The following is a 15,829-nucleotide window of genomic DNA, read 5'->3' as shown; positions in this document are numbered from 1 at the left end:
CTTTCTTGTAGTGACTTGCCTAAAGGAAGGTTCTTACATGTCCCGATGGTTCTTAAGTACTATTGGCAAACACACAAATTATAGATGCCATGAAGTCATTTTTCCAAATTCTAGGGAAAGATCCAAGTAATTATAAGATTCATTCAAGTCTTTGGCACCAAATCTCTAATGTCTAAAATGACCAAATATAATGCACTGCAGTATGTTAGTAAGTCAAACCTTTCAAACTTTTTCTCCTTTGCCAATTTTAACAAAAATAATATGAAAATTATATTTAATTCAAAATGCAAAAACAGATACTTTTAGCTACTTTTTATTATTTTGAAAATAGATCAAATTAATCACTAATATTAATTGGGTCATCTGTGGCTCAGTGACAAAGTAGTCCTCCTACAATTAGAAGAATGTAGAGTTCAATTTCAGTTTCCTGCTGTGACATGACTATGTGCCTTATTGGAAAAGACTTAACTCCAAGTTACCAAGCAATGTGAATATCAGTGTGAAAGCAAATAGGTGAATGTGGCTCTAGTATTAAGTGCTTTGAGTTATCAGTATGCCTTTTGTTTGTATATAAGGAATTTGGCAAACAATGTGACAACTATAAGAAAATGGCAGCCGTGTCCCCAGTCAGAGGACAGAGTCAGAGTTGAGTAGATGGATGCATTTCATCTGCAGTAATGCAGGTGTTGATTTGGTTTGTCATTTTGATGAAATAGCTGAACCATAAAGAAAAGCTGCTGATTGACTGATCAGTATATAATTGACTTTCATCACGAAAAACAAGTTTCTGAAGTGAGCATTTCAAGGGATTTAACCAAAACAACTAGTGTAAATATAATCATCTCATTCATTGCAATGACATAAAATATAGATTATTGGCCAAAGAATAAATTAAGTGGTCATTTAGCAAAAAATCGTATCTACAGTAAAATACGCAGGAAAAAACAGTTTAAATACTTTATTTTATATTCACATCATATTTGACGATTGAAGTTACAGAAATAAAATGGAGCTTTAACGTTTTACATATTGTAATTTCAAACTGCACAATGCACCAGCACGTTGCTGTAGAAAGAACATAAATATGTTCAAGATAAACAGTCTCCTTCATCTCCCAGTGATGTGTAAGTACTTTGCACATTGAATTCTGCACCGTTGCTTTATGAGCTTGTTGCTAGGGGTGGATAACCAGATTCATGACTCCAGTTTGGTGTGCATAAGACCATCCCACTTCCAGTACTTACATCTGTCTAGATTGAGATAAATAATAACTGAAATTCTTTAAAGCACAATTTAAAGAGCCAAGCTAAATAAATTATCTGAAAAGCAAAATGTGTTTTCTCTCGAAAAGCATCTGACTTTCTGTACAGTTTCAGTTCATCTGTTTGCTGTGACTTCTATAAACACTGACAGTCATGACTATTAGTGGCTTTCCTGAAATGGTTTCACTTCCTTCTGTTTTTTTATTTATATTCCTCCACACAGAACAGTTCCACTTTTCACAAACAAAGTAACTCAAACCACATTTTCAGGAAAATTTGAGTTAAATTCACTTAAACTCTTGGTAAAATCTGTATTTTTTTTTCAAATGAAGCAGTAGGCAACTAGAACATACAATATGCAAAAAATATCTGACATAATGTACTGATCTAGTTAAGAAGCACATTTTGGACTTCTTTGTACTCCTTACAAAAAACATAAGCTTTTAAAAACAATATTTGTGGTAGTTAACTTTGCAAAAGGTTGTTAAACAGTAACATCACAGGTTGTCCCAAAAGAACCATGTGCACAAAGATAACAAATTGTTATGACAATTCTTTGTAAAAGATAAATGTTCATCATGTCAACTGGTTCACAGAAAAAAAAACAACAAACAAACAAACAAACAAACAAAAAAACAGTGAAAACCTGCAGCTTTCAGTGAAATATTGAAACATGTTGACTATTTCCCATAACTACTATATAATCCACCTCTAAATTGCATGAATCATCTTCTGGGAGCCAACGCCTGGTGACCAACAGGAGGGACTTAAACTCGAGTTCTTTCTGCCACCACAGCAGCATTGTATTTTGACGCGCAGCTTTCATCCAGAGAGCGGTCGTTAGACTGAGAAGTCTGTCCTTCTACATCGTCAGCCAAAGCTTTCTTGTAAATGCCCGTCAGGCTCTGTCTGAATCGGCCCCTCACATCCAGCCCTATGCAGAAGTACAGCAGCGGGTTCACGCAGCTGTTAAAGTAGGCAAAGCCATTGGCCAAAGGCTGCCAGATTTTCAGCACTGCATTCTTTTTATCCACCATCTTCACAAGGAGCAGACAGTGGTAAGGACCCCAGCACAAGAAGAATGCAATGACCAGCGATGCCAGGACACGCAGGGGGCGTGTCTTTCCTACAAGGCGAGTGCGTCGGATGCCGATGGCAGCCATGATGTAACAGATAAGAATGATCAAGAAAGGGAAAACAAAGCCACACAGGAACCTGTTTAAATACAGAGCAAATTTGGGGGTTTTGTCTCCCTCCTTTGTCTCCTTCACCTCCAAAGAACACTTGCTCATGTTGTTTTTTCCCAGGTAGACTTGGCGATAGACGAAGTAGGGACTACTAAAGAGGATGGCTGTGATCCAGACACAAACTGCCACCACCCTGGCAGCACACAGGGTACGCCGTCGCTTTGTAAAGAGGGGTCTCCACACACAGAGCATCCTGTCTAAACTGATCACAGCCAGCAGGAAGACGGAGCAGAACATGTTGGCGTATTTAAAGAAGCCATTGAACTTGCAGAGAAATTCTCCGAAGGGCCAATAGTTGAAGAAGAGCTTCTTGATCAGGGAGGAAACTCTTGTGATGGAGAAGACGAGGTCAGCTATCGCCAGATTCACCAGCCACACGTTGGTAACCTTTGGCTGCAATGAAAGTGAATAAAAACATTAAATGGGTAATAATTCAGCTCTTTAATACAAATTTCACCATTTTCTCGACTAGTTATTGAATACCTTTCATCAAGAAATACAATCTTTACTTTGTCAGATGGATGATATTTTATACACCATTCATCTGCTGAAACAGATGGATGGTATATGGTATATATAAGTTAAAACTCGTTTAACTCTTATTTGTAATTATTTACAAGAATGCAAACCTTTCTAAATTTACAGAGAAGTCAAGTCATGTTTATTTGCACATTTCAACAAGGCAGTTACATAATAGAAACATCGTATATTCACCAATTATGAAACAAGTAATAGACATTACATTTTGTCAAATGCTATCATCAGAATCATCAAGCATATACACATCAAATATGTTGACCCATATTCCACCTACTACTAACCAAAGCCAGCTTGAAGCAGGTGGGTTTTTTTGACTGTATTTAAATTAACTTAGTGTTTCAACAGTCTTGGAAGTTTGTTCCACATAAGAGGAGCAGAGAGACAGACACAAGAATATTGAACATCAGAAACTGTGCCTCTACCTTGAGTTTGAATCCAGCCACCCAGATCACCAAAGAGTTTCCTGTGATCCCAAACACGACGGTCATTGTGAAAAGGATAATGCTGATATTTTCCATGATGGCTTCAACATCCACATTTGTTTGGTCATCCTTGGAGGACTTGACAGTCCAGGGAGGCAAAGAGGAGTTGGACATTGTGCAGCTGAAAAATAAACATTATAAGGAATCAGGAATCAAATCAGATTGGTTGAGGCATTTGATAAAATACATTTGTCGAACCTAAAAAATGTTATGAAATATTTACTGGTGTTTAAATGGAAGATAATTATTTTGTTGATTAGGATTTTTCTGTAAATCAGGCCATGCAGCTCTGATTCACAGAAAACAGAGAAAGTAGCTCGTACAGATCTACCAGATAAAGGTAAATATACTGCCATATTTTATTTTCTTCAATAATGTAAATCCATTTTCAGGTCAAAATTCAAGCGATTTACAGAAAACTTTGTTAAAACAATCCTGGCTTTTAGCACATATTGAATGTAACAATTGTTTAGTTAAATTGGACATTCATTTGCAATACAAATTCTTTCATTTACATAAGGAAGTAGAGAATGTACAGAAGGAACCATGTTGGTCAATTTAACTGAAAATGCTGACTTCATGCAATGGGACTAAACCTCCACAGACATGCAGCTTATCTTAAAAAAATGTCACAACTTAGGATGTGAGTGACTATCAAACAGGAGTCACATGAACTCTGATATTTCATCATCTGACAATAAAATGAGTGTGCACTGTCTGGTGGTAACCCTGGAAAACGTCTGATTAAATAAACAGACAAGTAGGAGCATTAAAGGGAACATTTTAAACATTTCTTTGTCAGTGCCCCAATAAAAGTGTCCATAAAGATAATAAAGTGGTATTCTTGCTTAATAAATGCAGTCCACTCCAATTACATGCAGAAATTAATCTGAAACAAATTACAATTTGATCTGCAATAAGTTTGTCAGATGATAAAATATGTTACTATTTGAACAAAGTGAGCGGGTTGGGTTTATATAGTGTGCAGAAGTAAAACATCATTACTCAGAAGAGGAAATTAGCATGAAACTGCAATAACTCTACAGTTTCCTTTAGCCTCAGATAAGAAAACACAATCTGGGAACACAGCAGTTAATGGGGTCATGAGCAGACAGGACTCACATGCTATGTAACTTCATTATGTCATATTACAGAAAATTATGTTGGTACAGATCTGTGACAAGATAGAAAGAGTAAACATTTATATTTATGAAACGCAAGTGCTACATACAGCTATTACACTGATCCTCATACGCAAGACAGATTATATCAGTCTTTATAGATAATTACTCTCATTTATGGGAAGGGAATGGAAACAAGTTATTAAACATCAATAAAAAAAAGTAAAACAGTTATTCCAATAGTAGGTATAAAACAAATGTACATCAAACAATGTTTTAAACTCTGAGAACCGCAAGAGATAAAATAGAAAAACCATCACTTATTATTACATTTAATATTAATTTACAGAAAATCCAGGATCAATTCAATAATTGATTCAGTGTGACGGCGAGTATGATCCTACATCAATGCTGTATTCAGCACTTGGGCATTTCCAAAGATGTTTTTCTGGCCACTTTATCACTATATCTGCTATATCATATACATTTGCATCAGTATGTATCCTAACAGTCTCTGAATGTTCCCTAAAAATTTGTGGGGTTTCTGCACCTATGCCGCCACTTTCAGCATTTTCAAGATGAAAAAATATCGTTGCAAACTCAGCACTGAGAGCGCAATACATTTATTCTGGTGCAATACTTTATAAAACCATCTCAGAAAGTAAAGCCAGAAAACAGCCACAAAAACCAAAAGTCTAGGAAAAATGTTTTCGTTGGGTCTGACCTGATTCATCAGTCTAACACTGCTGTCTCTTCTATTTTAATATAAACTTATACGCTGCTGCTCATGCTTTTTTGCATTTTAGCTAACCCAAGTCACCAAACGTTCACAACACCTCTTTATCTCCATTTCCATTCACTTTACAGTTATGAAAATCTTTGTGTTCCAAGGTGATAAAATGTGAAAAAATGGCATAATGTAAATCCATTAAATGGGGCAGAAATAAAACAGCAGACATATATATTTGAATACAGAAGAGATGATAATAATGATTGTAATAAGAGTATAACCCAAAGGACATGATCATGTTTTGTTTCAGCTGACAGGGCAGATCATCAGACATGATATTTTTTTTCTTAGAACGGTCTCTCTTTCAATGAAACGTGGGGATGTTTGAGAGCGTCAGGGTCGTAAACAGACATTTGTTTCAATGTTGAATCTGATAAGAAAGCTGCAGAAGCTCAACAGGAAGCTTATAAGATCTGGAACACATATTAGACAGATTAGTTGTCATGCAATGAGAATTTTGCACTGCACCAACACATCAAGTGTCAAAGAAAAGCTTTGGTACCTTTTCTTGAAATGAATCACTCAAAGATCATCAACTCTCTTTATAGTATGACATTCAAGTTAATCTCATTTGCTAAAATTCGGTAAAACTGGTCCTTCATTTCCCAGCCAACCTCTAACCATAGAGGACTGCGCTCAATAGTCTGATAGCAAATTTTCTGCTCTACCTCCTTGAGATCTTAGCATCTCCTCTTGTCCACAGCACCACCACCTTGTCCTTACTAATGTTTTGCACATTTGTTTCACCAAACTTCCAAATGTCTTTTTCTGTTTTTCATTTCATTCATTCATCAGGTATTCAGCGTGCTCTTTTAATGTTCTAAAAATACATGGTCACTAATTTGTTAGTTACTATCATCTCTATTCTTAGTCACGTTAACTTACGGCACATAATTTCTGTCTTGCTCTATTTGTTTAACCAAATTGTAAGTCTCTTGGACTTGTGTTTCGGGTCTCTCTGCAGAATGCTGTGGTAGCCATTTTGGTTCAGGGTGCCTCTGTATAAGTCACCCACTCTGGATCAAGTAAACCAAACCATCACACTTTCTCCTCCATGCTTGACAGATGAGTCTACACACCAGGGAGCCATCCATTCACTGATTCAGCGGTGGACAGGTATCTTGTGTAATGGATTGAATATTTCTGATTTTGATTCATCACTTCATAATACCTTCTTCCTATCTTCAGGAGTCTGGTATCAGTGTTTCAAGAACCAGACAAGCCTCTTTGTCTTATTCTGACTTTTTAGCCGTGTTGGGCCGTCAGGGCCTGCAAGGCCTTCTCTGCCGGCCTAAAAATATCTGAATCACAGACTGATGTTAATTATATTTTGTCCATGAATACGTATTAAATAAATCCAAATGGTCTGTCCGCTTCCTTTCATTGCTAGCCCCCTGGTTGTGCTGCTTCCAGACATGTATTTTCATATTTAAGCATTTAACCAATCACATTTCAGCCACTATTTGTTGCCAGGGTCAAAGAAATCTGGAAAGAAAGGAGGATGGATTTTGTGTACAAATAATCAGGATTTTTGGTGAGTAAAATGTTGCTATATTCCTAAATAATAATGCAATTTTATCAGGTTATTTTTGATGTTTTTTTTATGTGTGTCGCAGCTGTACCTGCAGTAGAAGTTGTATAGCCATAAATTAGTTATTGAGGGTTGGATTGATTCAGACGGAGCACTACTGAAGGCCTCGGTGTGAAATGCACGGCCCGCCACTGCTTTTTAGCAACAGCTTTCTTGTTGGAACTTGTCCTAAAAAACCTGAAACTCAAAGTCTTCTCTTCACAGCTGAAACTGATTCTTTCTGAGCACAATTACTATATGCTATGCAGATGGCTGTTGACCTGTGAACCTCACACCACAAATACTATTAACTCTCAGAAACTTGCCCTCTGACTGAGTTGTGGCTTTGTTTCTGCTAGACTTCCTCCTGTCAGTTTCCTGTCAGAGTTTGCCCAAGTTTCTCAGTATCTTTTGATGGTGAAGTAAATTGTTTTCACTGACACCTTGACCTTCTTTACAATTTCTCTTTAGGAAAGACCTACATTTATAAGTGTTATAATGGTCTACCCTCTTCTCTTAACAAAAATGCCTTTTATGTAGCAACACTATACTTTTGGTAGAATACTTTTCTAAGGGAAATGGCACCACAGTGTGTTCTGACATTGATTTTTTGCACACAAAAGGTTGTAAATAATCCAGAAAACTTCAACCCCCTGTTGGAATTAGTAGCACCAACTTTGAAGGCTTTATCAACCTTGCATTGGTTCAGAACAGCTTTAAATTGTTAACCAATTTTGTATTAATTGAAAAAGATCTTGTTTTATAATCCTGAAATGCACATTATCAGTTTGGGCGAACCTAACCTTATTTTAAACCTTTGGCAGGTCACTACTATTGTACCATTTCAAACTATTCACTGGACTTGAAGGATTTACAGTATATTACAATAAATAGTAAAAAAAACTGGAAAAATCAGGGAGTTCTAAAACAAAAATCATATACAGAAAAAAATAGAATAGAAATCAGTCGCCCCATTATCAATGATCACTATGACTGTAGTGGTGAAACAAAGAAATAACCTCATCCGAAAAAAGACTTCCTGCTTTTTTGACACGAGCAAACCTCAAAGTTGGTTCTGCCCTGTTGTGGTCTGTCACAGGAAATCTTTCCTCTAAATGTGCAAATGTACTTTAAATTGTGTTATATTCTGAAAACTTAATACATCCACATTAGAAAATGCACTTTATTAAATCAAAAGACCTAAACCAGATGCCTCTGCAAGGGTCACAGACAAAGTTTAAGAATTGTTGTTTGGTTAAATAGTTTATAGAAAAAGTCTGAGGCAAATCTTGTGAACAAGTTCAGTGCAAAACCAATTAGTGACGGTGATGAGCCAGTAAAGCCAATTTACGTTACATCAAGGAAGATGCAAATGTCTGTTTCATGGAAATATGCACTACTTAGAAATTAGAATCATTTAGCTTTAATGGCTCTTTTACAGATCAGTTTATTTTTGATCAGAGCCATAGAGTAACAACGAGTCGTTGCTCTATGGCTCCGTCTATAGAGCAACAGTGTTTTCCAAACATTTATTTCCATTTTTCCTTTTTTTTAAATACATCCTCTAAATTTGGACAAAGTAGAGCTGATTTCTTAGACTTTCTACAAGCTACTACACAGCCACCCTCACAATGACCTATAATCAAATTACTTCAAAAGAAACAAGTCTACTAGCTTTTAAGAGACATATTTGTATCATTGCAAAGTTGATGGATTCGTTTGAGTTTTGACTTCTTGACTTGGTTTATATTATTCTTGTAAGTGCTTTTGCTCCTCCAAGTGAAGCACGAACACATAAATTAAAACCAAGAACCACTTCTGCACATTGAACCATGGGAAAACTCTAAAAGGATCCGCTCAACAAAAAAATATCAAGAACACCCAAAAATATTGTAGTACCATCAAGCAGAAACGAGAATGTCTCACAAAATACATGTAAAATAAATGGAGTCTGATGAAAAACTCTTACCTGCAGAATTTAAACTGCTGTGGCTGCTGTGTCAACTGCTTCAGGGGGAAATACAGGCAGAAATGAAACCCTGAACGTCACTGTTCCTTTAAGTGGTTTTATTGCTAAAAACATCTTGTCTGTCTCTTTCTGTCTCTCTGTCTCTCTGCCTTCCTCTCTCCCTGTTTCTCTCTCTCTAATTCAAACAGATGCAGTCACGTCTCTCTCATATATCATATCTGCCACTTCACCTTTCAGACTGCTTCTCTTTTCCTTGCGCACCTCACTCTGAACTAAATGTTCTTGTCACAAATATAATTAAATTATATTAAATAGATAGTGTTAGAGTTCTTAACAGCTGTTTCCAAATCAAAAGCCAAGTGTTGTTTTAGTAGTTTTAGTTGTTTAGTTCATTTTTCAATGTTTCAATTAAACCATCAAAACAGAATCTTGACTGTTTTGATGTTTGTTCACAAATTTGTCTCATTTAATTTCTTGTTTTCTGTGTACATGTAAATGAGGTTTCCATCATGTGAGAAATGCAATATTATTAAGATAAGGACAGTTGTAAAAAACTAACTTTAGCAGACACATTGTCCAAACATTAACTTCCTTAGGAAAGAAGAGAACAGAAAAGGAAAGGTAAGATATAAACTGAGGAAGAAGAGTACTATTAAATGTTTCCTCGTTAAAAAAAAAAAAAAGATAGCTAAGGTAAAACATTGTGTCTGGAAATGATGGAAACTTAATACTACACCTACAAAATAGTTTAAACATGACAAACAATGTTATAACTAGATAAAGCAGTGCTATGGAGCAAGTCTCACACAAGTTTAGCAGATTTATAAATAAAACAGCAAAGACTCAGCCATTCACCTTTCAACCAGCAGAGAGCAGCAAAGCTTTTATTTTATTTACTTTCCAATATGGTACATGGAACAGAAAATCCAGAATTTTACTTTCTTTTCAAATGTTCCCTTAGTACCATCAAATATAAAAATGTTTTATTACGTAACCTCCCTTTTCTTTTTTTGCTTGTTTCTAGTAATGTTGAAACTGCAGCTACTTCCTACTTACTGCTTCCTCGGGGTACTTAGGTCATTTCAACAGCCGGGGATCATGAACTCATGAAGAATGTTGCAGACACAAAGCAATTTATACAACATTAAAGTCTTTGCTGCTGTTTTCGGTAAACAGGAAGATCTTTTAAAAACATTATGAAAAGCAAGTAAAGCATGAGATTGAGGATGAAGGTAGACGTCTGATGAAATTCATTCATTAATTGTGATAAAACATTTACATATTAAAAAATGGTGATGAGCCTTTTCTAGAACACTCTGAGCTAAAATGACAACTGAAAAGGATGGATGAAACTCCAAAGTGAGTCTGAGTTGCAGAATTCTGGGTATAATAGTATTATTTCACACATAACAGTTTAAAAGAAAATATGATGGTAAAATGACATAAAATAGTGTTGCATAATAATTACAGGCTTATCAGATTTCCAAAGAACAACAGCAGAAATGTTCACTAAGGCGCAGATATGCGATTCAACTTTCAACCAGCAGGGCGCAGCAAAGTTTATTTTATTTTGTTTTATTTCCAATCTGCTTCAATGAAAAGAAAAACCAGCTCTTTTCAAATAACCCTTTTTCAACTTCTAGTCAACATTTTTTTTATTACGTATTCTCCATTTTTTATGTTGTTATTGACAAATGTTGAAACTGTTTAGCTACTTCCTTATTTGCTGCTTCCTCACGGCTCTTGGGTCATTGTAAAATGTCCTCATGAACTCAGAATGTTGCAGTAGCTCATCACGTGAAGCGTCATCCTGCAAGCAGAAGCATTGCAGCATTACAATTCACTATGTCTGGATATCCCCATTTTACAAACTTAGTATCATCTTTTAGTCTTAAAATTATATTTTTATTTGAAGTATTTGGAATGTCTGTGTATTTGTTTTGTCAATGACAAAACAAATATGTATTTTATGTGTATTTTATGTGGTCATAAATTACAGATGTACACATGTTAACTCGTAGAATTGTGTTAATGTACAAAGCAATAAACTGATTACTGCTAACATTGGTTAACACAACATGTAAAGTCATTTTATATCCTGTCATTGCACTATATAAAATATTTATTTTATATATTAGTGTTTAAGTGTTTGTTCGTGGAACAAAAATAGTTCTCAGTCCAAGGGACTGAGATCATCCTACATGCAGCAATATAAATAACATGCATAAAATAATGTTTTGGGACGTGAGGCTTCTGCTTAGGTAAAATCCAACCCGTGGTCTGAGAAATACTGGGGAGTCCATCAATTCAAGGCTAAAACTAAAAGATGAATTCTTAAATAAAGAGTGAATGGTATAGAAAGAGCGAAGCTTTAAAAAAAACTGTTTTGTTAGTGACATGTTATTTTTTGTAATCATTTCCTGGTTTATCAAAATCTGTATCTGCAAAAAAATCAAAATCTGCCTTATCTGAAGGACATGAAATGGCAAAACACTGGTAAACACGAGGAGAACACAACAATTAAACTGAAAGAAAAAATGTCGGAAAATGTTAAACCAAAAGTCAGAAGGTAACTCATGGATGTGTATTCTACGGAAAACAGGAAGCAAATAAAATAACACACAATAGAAACCAGATCAAAAATAAGAGGAACTGCAACAAACCAAAACATATGAAAAACCACATTCTGAACCAAAACTATTTTAACCCATCACACCCTCATTCTTAAAGTGATGTGATAATGTGACTGGTAAAGGTCATTGAAGGGGAAAAACTACTGGTGCAATACAATAAGATCTATTCTCCCAGTAATTAAAAATTTGTTCACTTCTTGACCAATTTCTACTGTGTCAATATCCTTTGGCATAAAGGAGTTGCTTTACTTATTCCACAAGTTATTTCCTCAGATTTTTTAAAGTTACTGTACAATAAACTCTCTCATTACCAACATCAGATGGCCTCTAGTCAGTCTTCATTTGGATCTAACAGCTTAATATAATATGAGTGTTATAGTCTGATAAGACAGAAATGCGTAAGTTTGGCCACAATGACAAGAAGTAAGTTTGTAGAAGGCAACACCTTCAGATGTAAGAACATTATAACAACTGCTGAACATGGTTATGGTAAAAGTATCATGCAGTGGGCTGTGTTGCTGTCACATGAATTTTACAAATTGGATTAAGTACTGGATAGGAAGCATTGTAAAAAAATCTAACAAAAAGCCTAATATAAATAAACAACCAACCAACTACACTACCAATACACAAAAAAGAAATGTCTTATCTGTTTACCTTATCAGATCCAGTAAACAGTTTCTGCAGATGTCCTATGCAAAAATAGAGAAGGTGTGTAACAATTTATCTGTATGGGTCTCCCTATTAATTATACAATAAGATTAGGTATTTACTATTACAGTCACTCAATGTCCTCTAGTGGTGCCTGAGGGAACGCTGGTGAGGCTTGTTTAGTTTCAGAGTCCTGCTCCTTCCTGTGCCACAACCTCAAGTTTGCTCAGCAATTTGAACAGAATGAGAAGAATTAAGTGATTATGAGGTTTATTGTTTACTTTCATTATGCCATCTAATCATGACCAGACATGTTCACCATTTGTAGTTTCTCTTAAGTTACAGCAGAGGGCAGCAATAAACAGTCTGCCACTGCAACAAAGTATCATTGTTTCTCTGTGTTCATGTAAATGAACAGGTGTTCTAACTATCTGTGCTACCCATTAATCCGTCCTACCTTCTACTAATGCTCATGCGCACATCGATGCTATGTCACATATTGCTTACTCAGCAGATTTCTTATCAATACATCTTACCTGCTCACTAGTATCTACTGATAAACATATCCATGGATGAGGATTAGGGCCACTGGGAAAAAAAATATAGAATTCTGATATTAATCTCAAAATTCTGAGGAAAAAGTCAAAATTCTGAGATTAAAGTCATAATTCTTCTTTTTTTTTCAGTGGCACTAATCCTCTTCCGTACATTGCTATCTATCTGTGCTACGGTAGGAAAAGCTGACGAGAAGCAGCTTTTCGCATGCGTGATTCATTTCAAATGTGGACAGAATGGGGTTCAGTTCATTTCAATTCAAATTTATTTAATTAAGGACAGCACACTAAACAAGGCTACATGTGGAAAAATAGAGAAACTGTTGCACAATGTACCTTTATTTAAAGACAGTAATATCAAAAGTTAAAAATTCCTGTCATATACACAGACACCTACTTTGCATTTCTGCGACTATAAACTAGAAAAACAAAAACATGTATATCAGAGAAAGCTAATTCTCCGTAACAATGTAGGTCAGTGTAAATCAGTCTTCACGTATTTGGTTTTGTTTTAGCCAGTGTTTTGTCTGGCAATCGAAAACTTCAGTTTCCAGTTTTTTTTCCTGAAGGTGGGGTCTCCGTGTGCAGGTGAGATGTTCCGAGTCAGGTTACTGTGGGTCTGACCACCTGTCAGAGCTCAGGGTGGTGGGACGGGCTCACGGCAGCCAGGGAATTCTGGCTCTTTTTAGAGAACAGGCTCTTTTGGCTCAGATCACTAAAAATAGTCGACTCTTTTAGCTCCAAAGTGGCTCATGAATGAGATCAACTCATAGTTGCAAATAACTTTATTCAACGGCTCTTCTTCTGGGTCAGCGTGAAGTGAAATGTGCATTTTGAGTTTTAAAATAATATATGAGTTTGTTATATGGCTTTTAATGGTTACATTTACAGATTTACCTGTGGAAAATTGAGTCACTGAATCATTTCTTTAAGTTACAGGCCCTTAAGCAACTAAACCAGTCATAGCTTGGTGTTGGTGAAGGTTTTACACCACCTGAGAACATTGGTGATTACAGGTACTTACACTGCACAACACGCCATTGTTTTCAGTACTGATGAATATTCTATCTAAAGGTGGACTGTGCTAATTTCACTGATACATTGACAAAAAAGCTTCAGACAAATTAAAACTCAATTCATTAAGTTTCTCTGAAAACACAAAACAAAAACAATATGGGCAGGAAGACAATTTCAGAAAGAAAAATGCTTGTTTTACACAACCATTTTGAATTTGCTGTAAAGATCCTAACTTACCTAATTGCTAATGAGGCTTTTGTTTAAAAAATAAAGTAAAATGATTAAAGCTGGGGAGTGAAATAAGACACTAAAAAGAGTGTCAAAACTTGACATCTTTTTAATTGGTATAGGTGTTTTTGTGAAATATTGCTCTTTTATTGCTGTTTTTACTAGCCTGATGCTCCAGGGCACACAGTCTGATCACATCCAGTCAAGACTGTCATGTTTATGTGCTGCAAACCCTGATCTATAATTAAATGTTTACTACACTTTGAAAGGCACAATTACATCTTATAAATGTGTCTTATCTTAATAGTATGCACCCACATTATTGTCCAAGTGAGTGCTGCCTTCTCTACCTATATTTAACCCATAATGCTACATACATTGTTAATACGTTAGAATTAATGCTGAGCAATAAAAAAACTCCACATTTGGTTGACATTAGCATGTGTTGTGTACTCACTCAGCATTCAGGATGGTGATTAACTGTCCTCTGATCAGTCCTAGCCACTCAGTTACGGGTATCTCTTGACATTCTGTCAGACTCCTTGGAGACGTTGTGACAGAGTTAAATGCTGATTGGTTGAAGGTTATCTTTGGCCAAAGGGGATTACAGAATTTTATCAAAAGGAAGTGTTAACTTAAATATGGAGGAAAGAAACAGGAGGGAAAATCCAGGACAGCTTCATTTTGCCACAACGAAAATGATCGTCTGATGCGACATCTGTCTTTTAAGACGCAGAACAAAGCTAAAGGATCAATGTCAAATGAGAACACTGTCTGAAAATAAAAAAAGTTTCCATGACTGCCAAATGATGTCCTGGGACAAATCAGGTCCATCTCATGATTCATGGCTTGTAGAGCCACGCTTCACGACAATGCTATGCAGTGATTTTGGGTGTGACCTTATCAGTATTTTGACTTATTCTTCTTCTGTTGCTTATGTTCGGAACAAATTAGATCTGCAGATGGCGAGACTCTGACCAAACCTGTCTACTGTTGTGTGTCCAAAAGATATTGTTCCATAAAACTTGTGGTTCATCTACATGCAACTTTGTAAGTTTAAGTAATATCCCAATTTTCTTTTTTTTAAATAAAAAGAATAAACTTTAAACCTATTAAACAAACTACTAGTTCATGTTTTTTTCTGTTTTGTTGAATTTGACAGACTGGCAACTGCTTTAAATGTTTTCCACTTGGAAGAAACTGTTCATATCTGTAAAATAATGGACATAAAATCATTTGACTGTTTGACTGTATTGATAGTCATGCAAACTTTACTAAGGTTATTTCATGTGCTGAATCTGCCCTCAATTGGTGTGGTGAAGAAACAGCAGATGATGGAAATACGGTGTGAACAGCAGCAACACAGAACAGATGCAGACTCAATGGGGGTTACTTCTCCTACAAACTACAGAACAACTTTTACTACCCATATCAAGAGACCATTAATAGCTAACAGTTTGTATTTTGGTTGAGGTACTCAGTTCATGTTGTAGATTACAGGAACAATCTTTGCTTGTTCCACTAATTTGCAACAATAAAGAAACATTCAACTGTGTCAACATCCATATGCACAAATAGGCCTCACAAAGAAAATTATTTCTTTTCTCATTTATGCAGCAAAAAAAGGGCCCAGAACTATGTTCACAAACTGATACGTGTTTATTAGTCATCAAGGAGAAAGGTTACAATGATCACTTTGTGGCTGATTATCAAAAAGAGTAGAGGATGTATAGTTATAAAGGTTGTTTATAGAATTGACTTTGTG

The 15,829-nt window shown here is 35.7% G+C and overlaps 1 protein-coding gene across 1 annotated transcript; it reads right to left on the bottom strand.

The window, feature by feature from the left end:
- Positions 1–956: 956 nt before the first annotated feature.
- Positions 957–9,122, bottom strand: LOC102222123 (C3a anaphylatoxin chemotactic receptor-like). Its single transcript, XM_005808190.2, has 3 exons — positions 8,982–9,122; positions 3,472–3,652; positions 957–2,902 (listed from the first exon to the last, which is right to left on the bottom strand). Exons 2-3 carry the CDS (start codon positions 3,643–3,645, stop codon positions 2,030–2,032), a joined length of 1,047 nt encoding a protein of 348 aa, XP_005808247.1. The 5' UTR covers positions 3,646–3,652; positions 8,982–9,122; the 3' UTR covers positions 957–2,029.
- Positions 9,123–15,829: the final 6,707 nt, after the last annotated feature.

The sequence above is a fragment of the Xiphophorus maculatus genome, chromosome 13, assembly GCF_002775205.1.
Source record: "Xiphophorus maculatus strain JP 163 A chromosome 13, X_maculatus-5.0-male, whole genome shotgun sequence".
NCBI classification, from domain to species: Eukaryota; Metazoa; Chordata; class Actinopteri; order Cyprinodontiformes; family Poeciliidae; genus Xiphophorus; species Xiphophorus maculatus.
The sequence above is the reverse complement of the archived record's forward strand: the minus strand, read 5'-3'. Positions and strand labels throughout refer to the sequence as shown.